Source organism: Ictidomys tridecemlineatus, chromosome 12 (genome assembly GCF_052094955.1).
Source record: "Ictidomys tridecemlineatus isolate mIctTri1 chromosome 12, mIctTri1.hap1, whole genome shotgun sequence".
In the NCBI taxonomy this organism is placed as follows: domain Eukaryota; kingdom Metazoa; phylum Chordata; class Mammalia; order Rodentia; family Sciuridae; genus Ictidomys; species Ictidomys tridecemlineatus.
Window position 1 is genome coordinate 102,894,697 of NC_135488.1, and position 19,094 is coordinate 102,913,790.

Consider the following 19,094-nt stretch of genomic DNA (forward strand, 5'->3'; position numbering starts at 1 on the left):
AAGGTTCTCTTAGATACTGTTTAACTAGAGGAAATTAGACAATAATATTGAGAGTAGGAATAAAAACTCAGAGAAGGTAATGCTAAATGTTACATATAAACATTTATTCCTTCTCATTATTCTTTGAAATTGTCTCTGATATTAATATTTTAAGTATATGCCTAAGTGCTGAATTCAGAAAAAAACTAAGTATATTTGTGCTTTCTCATCTTAACATTTGATCTCTTATGCTCTGAGAATGATGTATTTTCTTCCAATACTTTTCTTGAGTTAACAGATGCAACTCTACAACATATTTCACTTAGTTTTAGACCTTTATTTCAGAGTGAGTATAAATAATAAGTGGCATTTAAAATTTTAACTAAAAACAAATTTTATTCTGGTAGAACATTTCCTTTTAGCACTTTATGTAAATATACGCAACCTTATACATATGTTTGTATGGTCTTCCTCCAGAATGGCAAACATCAGCAGATTTCAGGCAGACTTCAAGATGTCCGACTCAGGAAGCAAACACAAAAAACTGAGCTGGAAGTTCTAGATAAGCAGTGTGACCTGGAAATAATGGAAATCAAGCAGCTTCAACAGGAACTTCAGGTAAGTCCTTTGTTGATAAATTGTCCATAAATGTGTAGTTATTCACAGTTCTTCCAATAGTGTGATTGCAACTTTTGGGGTAAACCTGGTAAACCTGTAATGTCAATATACACAGCCTTATACATAATATCAGAAATCGTATGTCTCCTAAAACTCTGCTAGAATTTATATATTAATATTAATATATAAATATTAATATTCTGCTTAATATTTATATGTAAATGGACATTTACCACTTTGAGTTTTAACTCTTTCGTAAAAGAAAAAAAATGTTTATATATATTTGTTTTGGTCTATTCATGCTGTTATCAGAATATCTTAGACTGGGTAAGTTATAACACCAGAAACTTACTGCTAATAGTTATAGAGGCTGGAAATTTGAAGACCAAGGCACTGCAAGTCAATGTCTGGTGAGTTTACTCTCTGCTTTGAAGATGTCATCCTGCACTTCCTCACATGGCAGATGGGGCAGGGCAGCTCCCTTCCTCTTGTTTTATAAGAACACTAATCCCATTCATTAGGGAAGAGCTCTCATGATTTAATTACCTCCTAAAATCCTACCTATTAGCACAATTGCATTGGGGGTTAAGTATCAAAATATTAACTTTGGAGAGGACACCAGCATTCATACTATACCATACATCAAAGTAAGTTTATAGCTACCTTGAAATTTTGACATACTCTTTTTAGAATTGTGGCAAGAATGTTAAATATGTCCCCCAAAAACCTGGTAATTCTGTTCTTTGTGCAGTAGGGTGTGTGTGATCCAAGGACTATTTTTGCAGAATAAGGATTCTAAGAAGCATTCATCTCTAGATAGTCTTCTTACCCTAATTCTCTTACTGGATGGTCTGACAATCAGACTTTTCCCTGTGTCACAGCATATAAACAAAAGCCAGAAAACATTTCATGTCTATCTAAACCTGTTTCCCTTGTTCTCCCTGAATTTTTGGTCCTTTTTTGATAATCACACAGGCAGCACTCTGGAGTGACGTGCTCTGCCCACACATATATCTGGTACAGGTGGCAGAGGCACCCCTTATGCTCTGCCCACTGTCAACTATTAGAAAGTTAAAGATTGTAGACTTCTAGACACACCCTCTTGTTGTGGCTTCTTTATTGTCTTTTAATCTCATCCAGTTATAAATGGATGTTTAAGTGTTTGCTTTTTAATCCTGCATAGTTCTATTCTAGTTTGTTCATAAACTAGAAGCATGTTAGAATTATGAATTATCACTGTACTAATTTCATAAGTGATTAAATCATGTTTAAAAGTTTTCAAAAAGATTCTTAGGTATTATAACCTTAATTAGATATAATTTTTCTTTTTATAAGGAATATCAAAATAAACTTATCTATCTGGTACCTGAGAAGCAATTATTAAATGAAAGAATTAAAAACATGCAGCTCAATAACACACCTGGTAAGTCTCTAGTTTTGTTTATTCTTTTCTGAATGATTGTATCATTGTATGTATATGTATCACATTTTCCTTATCTATTCCAGTCATTGATGAGCACTTAGGCTGGTTGCATAGTTTGGCTATTATGAATTGTGCTGTTATAACCATTGGTATGCATGTATCACTATAGTGTGATGACTTTTTTTCTTTAGGATAAATACCAAGGCTGATTGTTCCATATCTAGTCTTTTTTTTTTTTTTTTTTTTTTAAATCAGAGATTGAACTCAGGGGCATTCAACCACTGAGCCACATTCCCAGCCCTATTTTGTATTTTATTTATTTAGAGACAGAGTTTCACTGAATTGCTTTGGGCCTTGCTAAATTGCTGAGGCTGGTTTTGAACTTAAGATTTTTCTGTGTCAGCCTCCCAAGCCTCTGGGATTATAGGTGTGTTCCATGCCTGGCATACCTATTCTTTTGATGAATGGTGAACCTCCATATTGATCCCATAGTGGGATCATACTAATTTACAATCCCACCAAAAGTGTAAAAGTGTTTCTTTTTCTCCACATCCTCTCCAGCATTTATTATTATTTGTATTCTTGATGACTCCCATTCTGACTAGAAGTATTATTATTAAAAAAATATCATTATTCTGGGCTGGGATTGTGGCTCAGTGGTAGAGTGCTCACCCATCATGTGTGAGTCCCTGGGTTTGATCCTCAGCACCACATAAAAATAAAATAAAGATATTGTGTCCAACTACAACTAAAAAATAAATATTAAAAAAATCATTATTCTATCATAAATAATATTTTTTCCAATAAATTAAATTTTCAAAATAATATGGAAAATATTATTATAGATAATAGAGCACTTTTGTGATAAAATGAAAAGTAATTATTGTATGTCTTCCTATATTGATATTTTTATTTTTTATAATTTAAATATCAAATAAGATATTTCATTATTGATAATGCTGATGTTGGACACATGGTTTATCTGAGAGTGTACAACTGCATCTATAAAACATTTCCTGAAAAGTTCAGACTCCAGAAAGCAAAGGCTAGGAAAAATCTAGGTTATACATGCTCAGGTTCTTATTTTCAGCCTCCCAATTTATGAAAGGGTAGAAAGAAGCTGGGAATATTGTACCAATTTCTTCACATGGAAGAAACACCAGAATAAAAAGTTTATTTTTGTGAACTATTCTTAGAATTGTCAGTTGCCTTCTACTGATAGGGTTTATTCATATCTCCTCTCAGACTGTCTTCTTTGCATCTGATTCTTTTCTGCTTAAACTATATTACCCCCCTAACTGGGCACAATTGCTCACATCTATAATCCCAGCAACTTGGGAGGCTGAGACAAAAGGATCACAAGTTAGAGGCCAGCCTCAGCAACTTAGTGAGACTCTCAACAAATTAGCAAGACCCTAATGAAAATAAGAAAATAAAAAAGACTGATGATTCAGTTGAGAGGTAAAGTGCTCCTTAGTTCAATCCTTTGTACCATAGTAATAATAATAACAACAGCAGCAGCAGCAACAACTATATTAGTCTCCTACTGTGTCCTTCCATGGATATTCCAAACGTAGTACAAGCCATCCCTCTTGAACTATGCAGTGAAAGAAATATATCATCAACATCATTGTTGTTGTCATTGTTGTGCTGTTTGTGCTGTGAATGCAGCAATGTTTACTGTATTTTATTTGGAACCTGGTAGAACTACTCTTCTCTGTGGAATATGATCCATTCAGCTTTATTTATCCATAGTCCAATTAAAAATACAAAGCTTTTGTTTGGGAGTTAAATAGTACCCTGTATCCTTTTGATTCTTCTCTTCATAACAGTTACTATTTATGATTACTGACTGTTTGTCAGATACCGTGCTAGGCAGTTTTCATGCATTATTTTTTTAATCTGTGCAACAACCCTGTAATATAGTAATTCCTATTGTGCAGTGCAGGAAAACTCAGCTTCAGAGAGACTAAAGAATTAATCAAGATTGTTTAGTGGTATTACTCAAATTCATGTCCATCTGACTCTAAAGTCACTATACTATCACATTGTCTTCCACTGATCTAATGTAGTGTTCATATACAATTAAATTTGGTATTAAAACATGCATTATTAGTGATGTCCATTGTTATGAACAAAGAAGAAATATTTAGCTATAAAATTTTACTGATAGACATAAAACATTTCTGAATAAAAAGACATTTTATGTTCATGAATGAACTTGCTCAGTGCAGAAGTACTATGCCAGTTCTCTCCTAATTCATCCATACATTCAATTCTATTCAGGTTTCTTTAAATGAAATTTGACAAGATACTTCATAAACTCACTTAAAAAAATTGTAGAAGATTAAGAAAGACTGGGGAAAAAAAAAAAAAAACATGGACAAACTGGGTGTAGTGGTGCAAGCCTCTAATCCCAACAATTCAGGAGGCTTAGGCAGGGGGGTCCAAGTTTGAGGCTAGCCTTAGCAACTTAGAAAGAACCTATTAAAATACAAAAGGGCTGGGCATGTAGCTTGTAGGACAGCACACTCCTGAAAATCCCTAATACCATTAAAAAAAAAAAAAAAAAAAGAACTGGACTTGTAGCTCAGAGGTAGAGTTCTTGCCTTGGATGTGTGAATCTCGGTGTTTAAGCCTCAGTACCACCAAAAAACCTTCTTTACAGCAAAGGAAAAAATCAAGAGCATGAAGAGAGTCTACAGAATGGGAGAAAATCTATACCACCTGTACTTCAGATAAGGCATTAATTTCTATGATATACAGAGAACTAAAAAAAAAAAAAAAAAACACTAGGGCTGGGGCTGTAGCTCAGGGGCAGAGCATTTGCTTAGCATGTGTGAGGCACTGGGTTCTATCCTCAGCACCACATAAAAAAATAAATAAAGGCATGCTGTTCAATCTACAACTATTAAAAAAAACCAAATAAAACAATAAATCAGTAAATGGGCAAAGGGACTAAACAGAAACTTCTCAAAAGAAGTAATATGGTCAACAAATACATGAAAAAATATTTAACATCTCTAGTAATTAGAATGGGAATTAAAACTACACTGAGATTTCATCTCACTCTAGTCAGAATGACAGTTATCAAGAGGCTGGGATCGTGGCTCAGTGGGAGAGCACTTGCCTGGAATGTGTGAGGCACAGGGTTCAATTCTCAGCACTGCATATAAATAAGTAAAGATCCATTAACAACTAAAAAAAAAAAAAGAGAGAGAACACAAGTCACAATAAATGTGAGTGAAGATGTGGAAGAAAAGTTTAACTCATACATTGCTCATGGGACTGCAAATTGCTGCAACCACTCTGGAAAACAGTGTGGAGATTCCTTAGAAAACTTGGAATTGAACCATCATTTGACCCAGTTGTTCAACTCCTTAGCATGTACTCAAAAAAAGAAAAAAATTCGGCATACTCCAGGGACCTCAATGTTGGTAGCAGCCCAATTCACAATAACAATGTTTATAGCAGCTCAATTCACAATAGCAAATCTATGGAACCAACCTAGGTACCCTTCAACAGATGAGTGGATAAAGAAAATATGGTATTTATACCCCAAAAGAATATTACTCAGCCATAAAAAAGAATGAAATGATGGCATTTGCTGGTAAGTGGATGAAACTGGAGTCTGTCATGCTAAGTGAAATAAGCTAATCCCCCCAAAACAAATGCTAAATGTTTTCTCTGTTATGTGGATGCTAACCACATCCGCCCACAGTGGGGGAAGAATAGAAGTCCATTGGATTAGACAAAGAGGAATAGGGAAGGGAGGGGGATAAAAAATGAAAGACAATGGAATGAATCTGACATAACTTTCCTATGTACATATGTGAACACACCACAGTGAATCTCACCATCATGTATATCCATGAGACTGGGGTCCTAATTAGAATAAGATGTACTCCATGCTTGTATAGTTTTTCAAAGTGCACTCTACAGTCATGTGTAACTAGAAAGAACCAATAAAAAAATTTAAAAACCAATAATAAAAATGGGCAATAGATACTTGCAAAGATGCTCTATGTTACAAATAATGGGGAAATGAAATCAAAACTACATTAAACTGTTATTATTATAATGGATGTTATCTTAAGAAATGACTGTGAAGAAAAGGGAACCCTTGTACTCTGTTGTTGGAAAAGTAAATTGGTGCAGCCATTTTGAAAAATAGGAAATTCCTCAAAAAATTAAAAAGAGAATGGCCATGTGACCCAGCAGCCTCACTTCTGAGTACATGTTTGAAGGAAATAAAAATCACTGTTTCAAGGAGATGTCTGTATTATCATGTTCACTGCAGCATTATTCACCACAGCCAAGATATAGAAACAACTTATATGTCCATCCACAGATAAATGGATAAGGAAAATGTGATGTGCACCAGTACACACACACCTCACATAAACCATGGAATATTATTCAGCTGTGAAAAAAGAAAATCCTCCTATTTGTGATACACATGAGTGCCCTTGGATGATATTATGCTAAGTGCAATAAGCTAGGCCTGGAAAGACAGAGACTGCATGATCTCACATGTGGAATTTAAAAATGTTGAACTCAGAAAAAGAGTAGAAAGGTGGTTATCAGGGTCAGAGAGTAGGGAAGATGTTACGTTGGTCAAAGGGTACACTCAATTAAAGATGAATAAAGTTCTAGAGACCTAATATATAGTATGATGACTAGCTAATAATAATGTATTATATACTTAAAGTTTGCTAGGGAAGTAGACTTTAGTGCTCTTTCTAAAAGAAAAGGTAACTATAGATGGATAGTAACCCTGGATATGATGTGATGGATATATTAATTTGCTGCACTGAAGTAATCATTTCACTATCAAAGCATCATATACTTTAAATAAAAACAGTAAATTTTTTAACATAAATGTTTTTATCCTTTTGCAGAGCAATTCTTTACTATCTAGTCTTATAAAACACTTAGACATGTGCATTAAAATGTGTGTACAGGGGTATTTATTGCAGCATTTTTATGTAATGGTAGAAAATTAAAAACAATCTAAATGATAATTGAAAAAGGAAATGGTTGCATTAAAGAGGGAATGGCCATAATGTAGACTAAGATGGAGTAGTTTTAAAGACTATTAGATCTGTATGTCCTGCTTGATGATATAACTTAAAAACAAGTTGCAGAGTAGTGTAAACAATATATTCCTACTAAAACCCATGGGACCAGGCGTGATGGCATATACTTGTAATCCCATGTTACTCCGGAGGTTGAAGCAGAAGAGGGCTGGGTACCCCTGGGTACAATCCCTTGTATGTCCAAAAAAAGATTGTGCACATATGTAAGAATAAGTGCTTACAAAGGGAATAAGCTGGGCTTTGAGCTGAAGGAAGACTTTTAGCTTTTTACTCTAATGCTTCATTTGATTTAAATTATACTTGATTTCTATATTTTAATACAGTTTAAAAATATACATTTGAATTGTAATTTTTTAATATAATTGACATTATAGATTTGTCCCTGGTTTCTCCATCCTTGTGTGAGCATGTAAAAAAAAAAATCATATAAAATAGAGACCCCTGTTCTTACCTCCTAAAATAATGTTACTAAATAATCCAGTTGGTAATATGTATTGAGTCCTTGCTGTGAATATTCCCCAGTTCTTGGGAACCTTATGAATAAATAGAAAGCTATTTTAGCAAAACATGTTATTAATTGAGTAATTGGTGTAGGCTGGATACTATGCTTGGGTTTTATTTCTATCACCACATTTAATGAGATGGATGGTGTGATGCCCATCGAGTAGAGAAAGATCTGAGGACCAGATTGGTGAAATACTTTATCCAAAGTAGAGTTTCACTTCAGTTCCTGGTCTTTTTGAGTACAAAACCAATGCTTGGTACCCATTTCCTCTGAGGATCTTCCCAGTATATGATCTGGGAAAAAATGACCACTGAGTGTTTTCTCCTTCACTAGTCACATAATATGGGTACATTCTATGTATTTCTAAGTTAGCCAGATAGTAAATGACATACTGGTAACAACATAGGAAATTCTACCAAATGTAACTGTCTGATGTTTGTATTTCAGATTCAGGGATCAGTTTACTTCATAAAAAATCTTTAGAAAAGGAAGAATTATGCCAAAGACTTAAAGAACAATTAGATGCTCTTGAAAAAGAAACTGCATCTAAACTTTCAGAAATGGATTCATTTAATAATCAATTGAAGGTATTTGTCCTCTATTATATTCATTTTGAGGTAGCTGCCTTCTCACCTTCCTTATTTTGATTGAATAGAATGAATAGCTAAAGCTGTTATTGCTATATGTTATTGCTATTATGTCATTTCATAATTTATGTTATGATTTTCAACTATACCAGAATTGCAAGATCATTTTTAATGTTCTCTAAAATGTTACATTGTAGCATAACAAATATGTCATTTACCATATTATTTACCAGTTTTTGATGACTTTGTTGTCTTTTTGTTGGCATCTATACATTTTAAGAACAATTACCTTTGTCAGTATTACAAAACTGATGTCAGTCAAGATGATCTCAAGCAATGTTCTAAAATGGAAAATATGGAAACTTTAAAAAATAGTTCTTGTATACATTTTAATTAGGATCCCAGTCTTGTAGTTGGATTAAAAAAAATAGGTCTGGTGGTAGCGGCTCTTTTAACATGGTAAATTATTATTATTTTTTTGTTAAAGTATAATTTGATTACCCTTTATGAAATAATGCAATGATCAAGCAGAATCTAGCACTTTTGCATGAAAAGTTAAATTCTTTATAGCCAGAAGAATGAGAAGTTATACTCTATTTTATGTATGATGTGTCAAAATGTATTCTACTGTCACATATAACTAATTAGAAGAAATTTAAAAAAGAAGTTAAATTCCTGATTCATTGTTTGCGTCAATGGCAGAGCAGATGTTCAAAGCACACTGAGTGCTTATCTTTCTGTGTAATGTTAGTTGTATATGAAGCCATATCTCTGAAAAAGAGAAAATAGAAGCTAAAAACCAGACTTTTAGCACAAAATTCAAATTTGGAAATAGTCTTAGTTATTATTTTGTTAACTAGGCATAAAGTTTTTAGAGCATAAAGTATATAGCATAAAAGTTATTTCTTTGTGTGGTTTTTATCTTGCTGACTTTATTTAAAATAACATTAACACTAATTATGGAGTAAACAACATGACAAAGAAAACACCATGGTGGCTTCAGTTAAGAAGGAGAAACTTGAGGTGAATAATGTTAATAATGTACTTTACACAGCATATCCTATATAACAATTTTTAAAGAAAACAAAATAACTTGTCATTGATGGTCAAACAAACCAGCCAAGTTATCTTCCCTACGTTTTTAATTTTTTTTAATTTGTACATAGTTTAACTGGCTTTTTGTCTGCCTTATCTTACAGTGTGGGAATATGGATGACTCTGTTCTTCAGTGCCTTTTGTCTCTGCTAAGCTGTCTCAACAACCTCTTCCTCTTACTTAAGGTTATTTTCTAATATCTAGCTCCTTTTTTTTTAGTTACATTACTATTTTCTTTTTTCTTTTTAACTAGACTATTCTTTGCCTTTAAGTATCTTTGTTTGAAATAACATACAATAAAGAATTTTTCTTTCTGCTTGCTTGAATATCCTTCTGCTGTCTTACTGCCTGTTTGAGTCTAATGCCAGAAATCAGGAAGATTACACACAGTTACCTTTCTCTTGAGGAGCCAACTGGTTCTCCTGCATCATCCCCAGGAGTGGGACTAACTCATGGGATGATTACTAATTCAACTCAAAGGAAAACAAGGGAATGTGAGATTAAATCACTTTCCCCATCACTGAGAACCATTGTTTAAACTTATACCTTCTGAAATCTAGGGTATAGTTACATGTATAGACTAGGCTGCATCCTACTTCTACTATAAGTAAAAGTTTTAAAGAACCACTAATATGGGGCAGTTTTACTTAGGTCTAGTTACCAGGCTTCATATTTAGATATGCTTGGACTCTAGCTAAAAATATTTCAATTATTTATGTAAGTTATTTGCTTTCCCATGTATAACACAACAGAGTATTAAAAATACTCAATAAATTCTTCTTTAGCATGATTTAAAGAAAGGTGCTTTATTTATATTTACTACTTGTTTACCCTAGTATATTTTGACTGCACATTCTACTTGGTACTAAAATGGGTGGAAACAGGCAGTTGCACATATATTATGCAGTGAAAACCAGAACATTGTAATATAGCTGATTTGTTACCTGAGCAAAGGTAGGGGACTTTGGAAAGTTGGCAGTAGCATCGTCCCCATTTATTAGCCTCTACGTTTATAGCATGACTGGCCAGATTATCTGGTTTTCGAATTTTTGCTACAGATTGCACAGAAACTTAAACCTGAATTTTTCTGTAAATTGAGATACAATGATGATTTGTGGACTGTGTTTACTCACATAGTCTGATTCTTTCAGTTCGCATTTGATTCTCTACAGGCCAGCAGATTTTTCTTGTCTCTTGTTTTACTTTCTTCCTTTTGCTTCCTGCCTTCTAGTCTTTTACTGCTTGTTGTTAATTTCATCAGAGGCAATTTAGGAAAATACAAGGATGAAAATATTCTGTCAGAGTGATCAGGAGACTTGACTGTGTTGTCATAGAAAGCAAGAAAAGAGGTCTTCTGTAGTCATTGTAAAATGATACAGAGTGATCAGAGAGCAGTATTGAAAAGTATCTGTTGACTGTCAACAAGGAGGCTTTGAAGACCTTGCTGAAAGTGCCATTTCAGTTGAGTGATAAGCAGAATGTGGATTGCAGTGGATGGAGAATGAATGGGAGCAGAAGAAGGATTAAGTGAGTAGGAACAACTCTGAGGAGCAGGAAGAGAACATGGAGTGAACAGAGAACTGGAGGGAGTTGGTGGTGGGAGGTCGGGGGGAGCTTTAAAGAAAGACTTGAGAGGAAAGGAGGGAAAGGGAGATGGAGATTGAAGTTAAAAAGTGGTGATAATTGAAAGAGCATGGTCCCTGAGGAAGTAGATATAGAATCCAGAGCATAGATTATAGGAATATCTAAAAAAGTATTTTCAGTGTTGCATACAGGGGAAAGATATATATGAATGCAACTAAACTCGTTGGTAGAGAGTAGAAAATTGACAGATTCAAGATTTAAAGTTAGAAGTGAATTGTACCATCACAAAAAAAATGTGTCTGGGTGAGTGAGGAAATGGAATAACACCTTAGACCTGAATAAGGGGGGTATAGATACAAGAAGTGTTGCTGATTTGAGATGGACAGCTGAGGGACTTCTGGTCTGATGGCTTGATGAAGCAGGGGTTTAGCTGATAGTGAAGAGAATGATGGAAGGTGAAAGATGTTTCAGGAAAGAGAAGTAGACATAAAATAGACATATAGAGTGAGGGTGGTGCAGGCTTGGTAGAGAAAAACAGTAAGTGTTTTGAGCTATGTTAGTTGCCTCTTTGAAGTTGAAGGTCACACCTAATTGTATGATTTTTCTCTGTTAATGTTCAGCTGCTTAGATATAAGCACAGAGAAGTCTAATGAAGTGGGTTTGGAATTTTAATAGACATGGGCCAAGAGGAAGGGACAAAGGAATCACAGATCTTAACATAAGAATTATGATAAAAGATGAACTCTGAAATATGAACCAGATATGATAGGAAGGGAGTGCTGATGAAGAGAAAATGATGGGGTCAACAGAATGGAGGTCTCAAGTTAAAAATTTGTTTAAATACCTATACCAGGTATAAGAAAAGATCAAAGGCTAAGAACTTATGCTTGAGAATTGGGGTGTTTATCAGTAGTAGTTCTGTTTCTGATGGTGATAAGACCTGGAGTTTACTAATGAGAATGGTAGATTAAATGGAATAAAAAGGTCATTGGTGAAGAGATAGCCTCATAATTGAGGATTGGGCCATGGGGGTAGGGGGCTGATGAGGATGGAACCCAAGCTTCACACATCCTAGGCAAGTGCTCTATCACTGAGCTACACTGCCAGCCCTAAAGTTGAGGTTTTGATTGAGTCATCTATCTATGTGTATATCAGATTTAAGAGAATAGTGAGGATGAGTGAATGAGGATCAGTGACCAGGTGATCAATAGGTGACAATAAAAACGAAGGGAGAGAGTGATATTGCTGGATAGTTATGAGTCTCAGAAAAGCATCTAGTTTATAAGAGTCTAGGAATGGCAGTGAGCCAGCAAGGAAAATGCTACAGTTTTTCCCTGGCCCTGATGTGAATAGAGTATGAGAGATCAGCTAAGAAGGTAAGGGAATTTCCATTCAGAGAAGACGTGTTCATATGAGATCCCCTGGTCACAAAGAGCAAGTTCCAGGAGAGTGAAACTGTTGGGGAGATTATGTGTGAGGAATTGAGTCAGATCATGGGATAAACAGAGATGTGACTAAGAATGACAAGAGGGTTTTGGAGGAAGATAAGTACTTTATTCTAATGCTGTGGCCCTTTGTGACAGTTGAGCATCTGGAGTGATTGATTTTTCTTTTAGGCTAATTGTAGTGAAAACAGAAGTATAACATTTAAAAATATTTATCTTAGAAAGTTATGTTTTATTTATTGACCGTGTAATACAGAATCGGTAATAATTTTTACTCTTTTAATCAAGTGATACCAAGACACACAGCAAAACCAGTAGGTTCAAAGGTGAAACATTGAACAGGCCATTATTCATTAAGAAAATTGAGGGGCTAGGGTTGTGGCTTGGTGGCAAAGTGCTTGCCTAGCATGTGTGAGGCGTGGGGTTCAATCCTCAGCACTACATAAAAATAAATAAATAAAATAAGAAAAAAAGAACATTTTTTTAAAAAAGAAAGGGGCTGGGCTGTAGCTCAGCGGCAGAGCTCTTGCCTAGCATGCATGAGGAACTGGGTTTGATCCTCAGCACAACATAAAAATAAACAAATAAAATAAAGGCATTCTGTCCATATACAACTATAAAAAAATTTTTTAAGAAGAAAATTGACATGTTGTTCAGTAGTTAGCAGTCAAATGCAAAGAAAAAATACTGGCCTAGAAATCTGAAAAAATGAGTTCTAGTCCTATCTGTGCCATTGGCTAGTTGTATATCCTCCAAATTTTGCTTTCTTCATTTATAAAACAAAACTCACTCCTCTTCCTTGTCTTTTTTGCAGGGTCTTATGATAATTAAAGGAAACAGCACACACACACAGAAGTGCTTTGTGAACTCTTAGGTGCTGTACAAGTAGTTTTGTTATTCAGGAAGAAGCTGTCCAGAATCTCCAAAATACCTTTAGTGTGTTGGCAAGTCATCACTGCTGACTTTGTGTAATGACTGGGAAAATGCTTTTCCTTAGGGAATAGAATCTGTCAACATCAGAATTGCAGCTTCTTCCAGTGGGCTAGGTCTTCTCCTATGCTCCCAAGGATATGGGATAACTGTTAGTTACATCACTCCAGGTGGCAGATGAAATTTTGATTTACGCAGGTAACAATAAGACTAGTTTGGGAATGAGGAACACTAGTCCTTTGGGTTGTAAATTAAAACTTAAATGAAGTATGTGCATTAGATGTTACAGAAAACATTTCCCAAACTCATAATGTAGTAATTAAGGAAGTATTTCCTTTCTTCCTTCAAAGATTTTTAGATTTGCCTTTGGAACCTCTTTTCTCCAAAATGGGATATAATAGGAGGAAGTGAGAGCCTAAAGAACTGCTGGGAGACATATAAGAACTGCTGGATAGAAATAGAAACATAGAAAAATAGAAACATGGTTTCTAAAGCACAGCCTCTTAACCATTTTTATGCCATGGACTCTTTAGCAGTTTAGCGAAATCTCTAGACCATTTGTCGAAATAATATTTTAAATGCATAAAATGAAATAAGTTGGATTGTTTTTTAAATTACAATTCATAAAATATTTTTAAAAACATTTTGACACATTTATATATATGTGCTTCTATATTAATAAATAACAAGATCTAGTGTTAGATATACCATTTTTGAGTCAAGAAATATATATGTATCAAGTTATCTATGAAATAAAAATCTGATTTTTTTGGTGAAAAATGTCACAAATACAACTAAGTAGTACTACTGTAGTAAGTTGCTTATATTTGAACTAGAAGAAAATCTGTATTTCAGAAAAAAAATAGTGAAAGTTAAGATTAATTTGTGTTTCAGTTCATGGACCTAAATTTTGTTTAAAAAATTAATACCTTAAAAACTAAGTAAATCAGTCTAACCAAGTGATCAAATGTAATATTATCAAAGTGGGACAAACCTGTGTTGTGTTTCTCCTGATGGTGCAGTATATCTGAGAAAGTCAACATCACTTCGATGCTACTTTTGCCAGAAATATGAGTCCAAGTGTGAGGAAATGGAGAAACCACATTTTAGTTTGTTCTATTAAACAGCTGATTAGCCCAACCATACTCTAAAGATGAGAATCTTGTAAAATGTGGAAAAACTCTTCCAGAGTAAAGGAAGCTAAAGAGCCGTGTTAGGAGGAGACGAAGATGTGATAGCTAAGTGCAGATCCTGGATTGGATCATGGATTTTTTTAAAGTCATTACCAAGGCAAATATTTACAGTTAGGGAAATTTTTTAATATGAACTCCATATTAAATATGTCATGTTTAGTTTCTTTAGTTTGGTACTTGCATTTACATTGTAGATATGTAGGAAAATGAAGAATTTAGGGTGAAAGCAATCAGTGTCCACAATTTAGTTAATTTTCTGTAGTTTTGAAAGTTATTAGAAATAAAAAGAGAAAATTTAGAGTTAGGAAAAACTCTCAAGTGTTTGTGAAACCTATAAAAATATATTATAAAGATATAAAGGTAATAGGTAAATTAGCCAAGGGCAAATAACAGTGTTGAGAAATGGAAAAGAGACAGAATGTAAATGAGCTGATTCTTCATATTTCATATCAAGAGTAAATAACTTTTTCTAATTCACTAATCAAGTTATACTAACAATAGCAAGTATTTATTAATGGATTTCTCAGTGGTGGCACTATTCTAATATTAATTTATTTTATCTTAACCCTATCACAGAGGTACTATTCTTGTTTACATTTTACATAGGAGCTAATTAAGAAAAAGAAGTCAGTCTGCTCAATGTCATACAAACTAGTAAACGGCAGAGCCAAAATTCAATCCAGACAGTTAAGGTGTTACCTTAAGTGGTTATATTAGAGGAGAAAAGTTTTCTACTTAAGCTAGAAAAAGAATAGCATGATATCAATAAATAAACCAAAGAAAGTAGAAGTAAATTAGTGAAATAGAAAACAAAGACATTTAATACAGAGAATCAAGAAAGCTAAAATTTGATCCTTTTACTAATAAGATGGGGTTAGGCTTGTGACTCAGCAGTAGAGCGCTCACCTAGTACGTGCGAGGCACTGGGTTCAATCCTCACCACCAAATAAATTAATAAGATAAAGGTATTATATCAACTACAACTAAAAAAATTTTAAAAAAGAATAATAAGATTAACAAACTTTTGGAAAGGCCAGATTAAAAAAGAAAAAGCAGAGTAAAGAAAATTAGGAGTAGAAAGGAGATATAACTACATATACTACAAACACTAAAAGATAAGACAGTATGACACAATTTTACATACACATACAAAAACTTAGGTGAAATGAGCAAGTTATAATTTTCCAAAAGTGACTCAAGAAGAAGCAAAATATCTAAATATTTCTGTCTATATTTAACATTTTAAATCTGTAGTTGAAAATGTTCCTTAAAAAAAGTATCCAGATCCAGTGATTTTACTAAAGGCAAGTAATTCCACTTGTATGTAGCTGTTTCAGACTACAGTTGTTTAACTGTTTACACTTGTTTAAACTTAATATTCTCCTTATTTATGATTTCAACCAGTAATAATAGCTAATATTTTTGAGGATTTAACTATGAGTCCTTTGCAGTTGTAAGCACTTTACATGTATTAACTCATTGTATCCTCACAACTCTGTGAGGCATATATAGATGAGGAAATTCTAACTTTCCTTAAAAAAAAAAAAAAAAAAAAAAACTGTTTCGTCATTGACAGAGCTTAATTTAAACCTCAGTGGTCTCAATATAGACTCATGCTTCTTATCACTAAACTATATTGCTTATCCATAGATTGTAGCCACTACATTTTTTGCTTTTTGATAGAATTTAGGGAAAAGTGCAACAAATAAAAACTGAAGCTGAGCACTGTGGAAACTTTGCTGTGAATGCATTATTTATATTATTGACTTACGTTGCAAGTGTTTTTGTTCACACGTTTTGGATGAAGCCTCTGGACACAACATATACTTAGATTTACCATTTTAATCAAGTTGAAGGGGCTGACCTATAAAATAGTTTATTTCTGGAACAAAAAGAATCTTGTTTGGTTTTGGTTTGGAGTTTTGTTATTATGCGTTGGTAGATACCAAAACCATTTTTTACTACAACATTATACCTAAATATTGTCTTGGTCCCACTTTCGCTATGAAGTTTCTTTTGATTACTTTTAGGTTTTTTGTTTGTTTTCTCTTTCCTCCAACCTTCTTGTTCTTCTCTCTTGTTATGGATTTTGTAGATTCCAAGCAAAAGAAATTCAGTTCAAAATGGATGAGCTAGTGAATGATTATTGAAAGAATATCAGGATGACTGAATTGTTAAAAGAGCTGCTGGCCAGGGGCAGTTCTAGTACACTGAGCAGTGTCGGTGTCCCTTATTCCCCTTCTCTCCGCTTTCATCTCTGGTCTTTTCTTTTTATGTACATTAACTTAATTCCTGCCGCTCATGGGTTTGCTTGGTAACCAAACATGTCCAGCTGTATTTTATCTCAGCTTAACGAGCCCAGAGAAAGGAAAGATTCTGGCCCCATTTGGTCCTTTAGACCAATCATTTTGTGCAGGGAGGTGAGGTACAGTGGTCATTTAGAAAAAAGTAAATGATTGACCCTGGGTAGGAATGGGAAGACAGATCTGCCAAAAAAAATGGGATGGGGAGGGCAAGGAGATCAGCTTCCCAAAGGAAGAGTGCTTAAGAAGGGGGAAAGAAAACAAGTTTCTGCTAAGGCACTTAACTATATTTCACATTTGATACTTTTCTCTGCTTTGAGATTATATGCTCTTTGAAGGGAAAGACTGTATACTTGAAAGTCAAGCAACTTGGGATTGGATCCCCTTTTAATCCATTACAGTACTTTGCATACAACAAGATGCTCAATAAGTATTTCAATTCCTGCTTGGAATACATTTCGTTATTTTGGCTTATTTTAGTCATGGTTTTAGGCAAACATTATCTTTTGCATTTTTAGTTTTGGACTAAATTGTTTAATAATTGCTTCTATGTTTAGTTCAATATCTTATTGGATAAAAGTTACTGATAACTTGATATAAAAAGCATAACCAAACAAAATTCCTCTTAAAATGTTATTACAAGCAGATTGTTCCACCACATTTTTAATGAATTGCTTTTTTACTTAAAATGACTTTCCAAATCATTTTGGAAACAAAGAGTTGTTTGGTTAAATAATCTGTGTTCCTTAGAAATGAACTGATGTGAAAGTAGGTAATTTTAACCTGTATTTGTCTCAGTGGCTACGTGGCTTAAATACTACTGTATTTAAGATTTTTTATCATCTAGAATATTTTTTAAAATGTTAAATCTTTTAAATTTAGTTTGACTTGCTTTAGGATTTTTGTCCTTTAATGCAAATGTCACATTATTACATTAGATAAAAATATGTAAATTATTTGAGTGTTGACTTATTTCCATTTTATCCTTAGGAACTGAGAGAAAGCTACAATACACAGCAGTTAGCCCTTGAACAACTTCATAAGATCAAACATGACAAGTTGAAGGAAATTGAAAGAAAAAGATTAGAGCTAATACAAAAAAAGAAACTAGAAGATGAGGCTGCAAGGTAGTATACTTGATAAATTTATTATACTGTATTGTTATTAGAATTCTGATTTTGTTGCCCATATCTTTAATTTGTCTGAAAATTTAGGGGTGATAAAAGGATTATGCTAGGATGCTAATCAGAGTCTAAGTTTTATGAATTCGATCCTTCTTATAGGGACCAAGTTCTCAGTAGCCAGTTTTATATTCCATTCCAAATACAGCCTTTGAAGTCAGATCTGGATTAGAATTTTTAGTCTACCACTTACTACCTAAGTGACCTTGATTAAGCCATTTTACCATTCTGAACCTCAGTTTCTCCATCTGAAAAGAGTCATTAATGCATTCTTGTAGGTAATTGAGTATTAAATAAAGTAATATAGCTAAAGAACCAAGTATATGCCTATAAATACATACAGTTGTAATTTTTTAGATTTAATTCTGTTACTCAAGTTTTTTGTTTTGAGTGGTGTATTGTAATAATGCATTTATAATCAAATAAATTTATAAAAGTGAAAAAAAGAATGAAGTATAACATCCTGCATATAATAAGCACTCGTTAATTCCATTTCTCTGTAGTTAATCTGTTACTTTGTTCTGACAGGTTATAAATATGAAATAGTTAACTCTCTCAAGTAATTCATGTAATTCTCTTTATGCCACTGAAATATTGAATCGTCATATATGGAAGCCTAGAACCATTCATTTAGAGACTTTGCATTTTTTTTCTGTCCATAAGATTCTATTTTAAATATATTTCTTTGTTTCTCACAAGTTCTCCACTGTGTGATTATTCAACAAATATAATCAACAAATATTATCTACTCTTCACTTTTCCTTAGTGAAGAGTAGATAAGTTTATGTCTGTGAAAGAGCTCATTACTAGGGAGGCAAAAGAGACACATGCTACCATTTAGCAGACTTCTATTCTTTTTTTTTTTAACTGTCTATTTTTATAGGGTTCCTCATACATGTTAGGGAAGCACTCTACCACTGAACCCCACCCCCAGCCCTAGTGGACCTCTATTCTAAATAGCTTCAAAATAACTTTGAGCACATTTTTATTGAGTGCTGCTGCTATGTTGCAAGTGGACACAATACCTTTATTTTATTTATTTTTATGTAGTGCTGAGGATCGAAACCAGCGTCTCGCACATCCTAAGCGAGTGCTCTACCACTGAGCCACAACCTCAGCCCCTGTATTCCTTGTAATTTTAATAGGGGATTC

General features: G+C 33.7%; 1 protein-coding gene across 10 annotated transcripts in view; it reads left to right on the forward strand.

The window, feature by feature from the left end:
• The window catches only part of Itsn2 (intersectin 2), a 126,350-nt gene that overhangs the window by 48,493 nt on the left and 58,763 nt on the right, over window positions 1-19,094 (forward strand). For 9 of the 10 annotated variants that reach the window (XR_013429185.1, XM_005322591.5, XM_040271373.2 and 6 more), the window contains exons 14-18: window positions 457-597; window positions 1,933-2,020; window positions 8,072-8,211; window positions 9,411-9,491; window positions 17,752-17,888. Coding sequence is in view for 9 of the 10 variants with exons in the window: in XM_005322591.5 (XP_005322648.2) it covers window positions 457-597; window positions 1,933-2,020; window positions 8,072-8,211; window positions 9,411-9,491; window positions 17,752-17,888 (587 nt within the window). In the remaining variant the exon portion in view is untranslated. The remainder of the gene's footprint in view (window positions 1-456; window positions 598-1,932; window positions 2,021-8,071; window positions 8,212-9,410; window positions 9,492-17,751; window positions 17,889-19,094) is intronic. The other variant, XM_040271375.2, reaches the window with a different exon arrangement.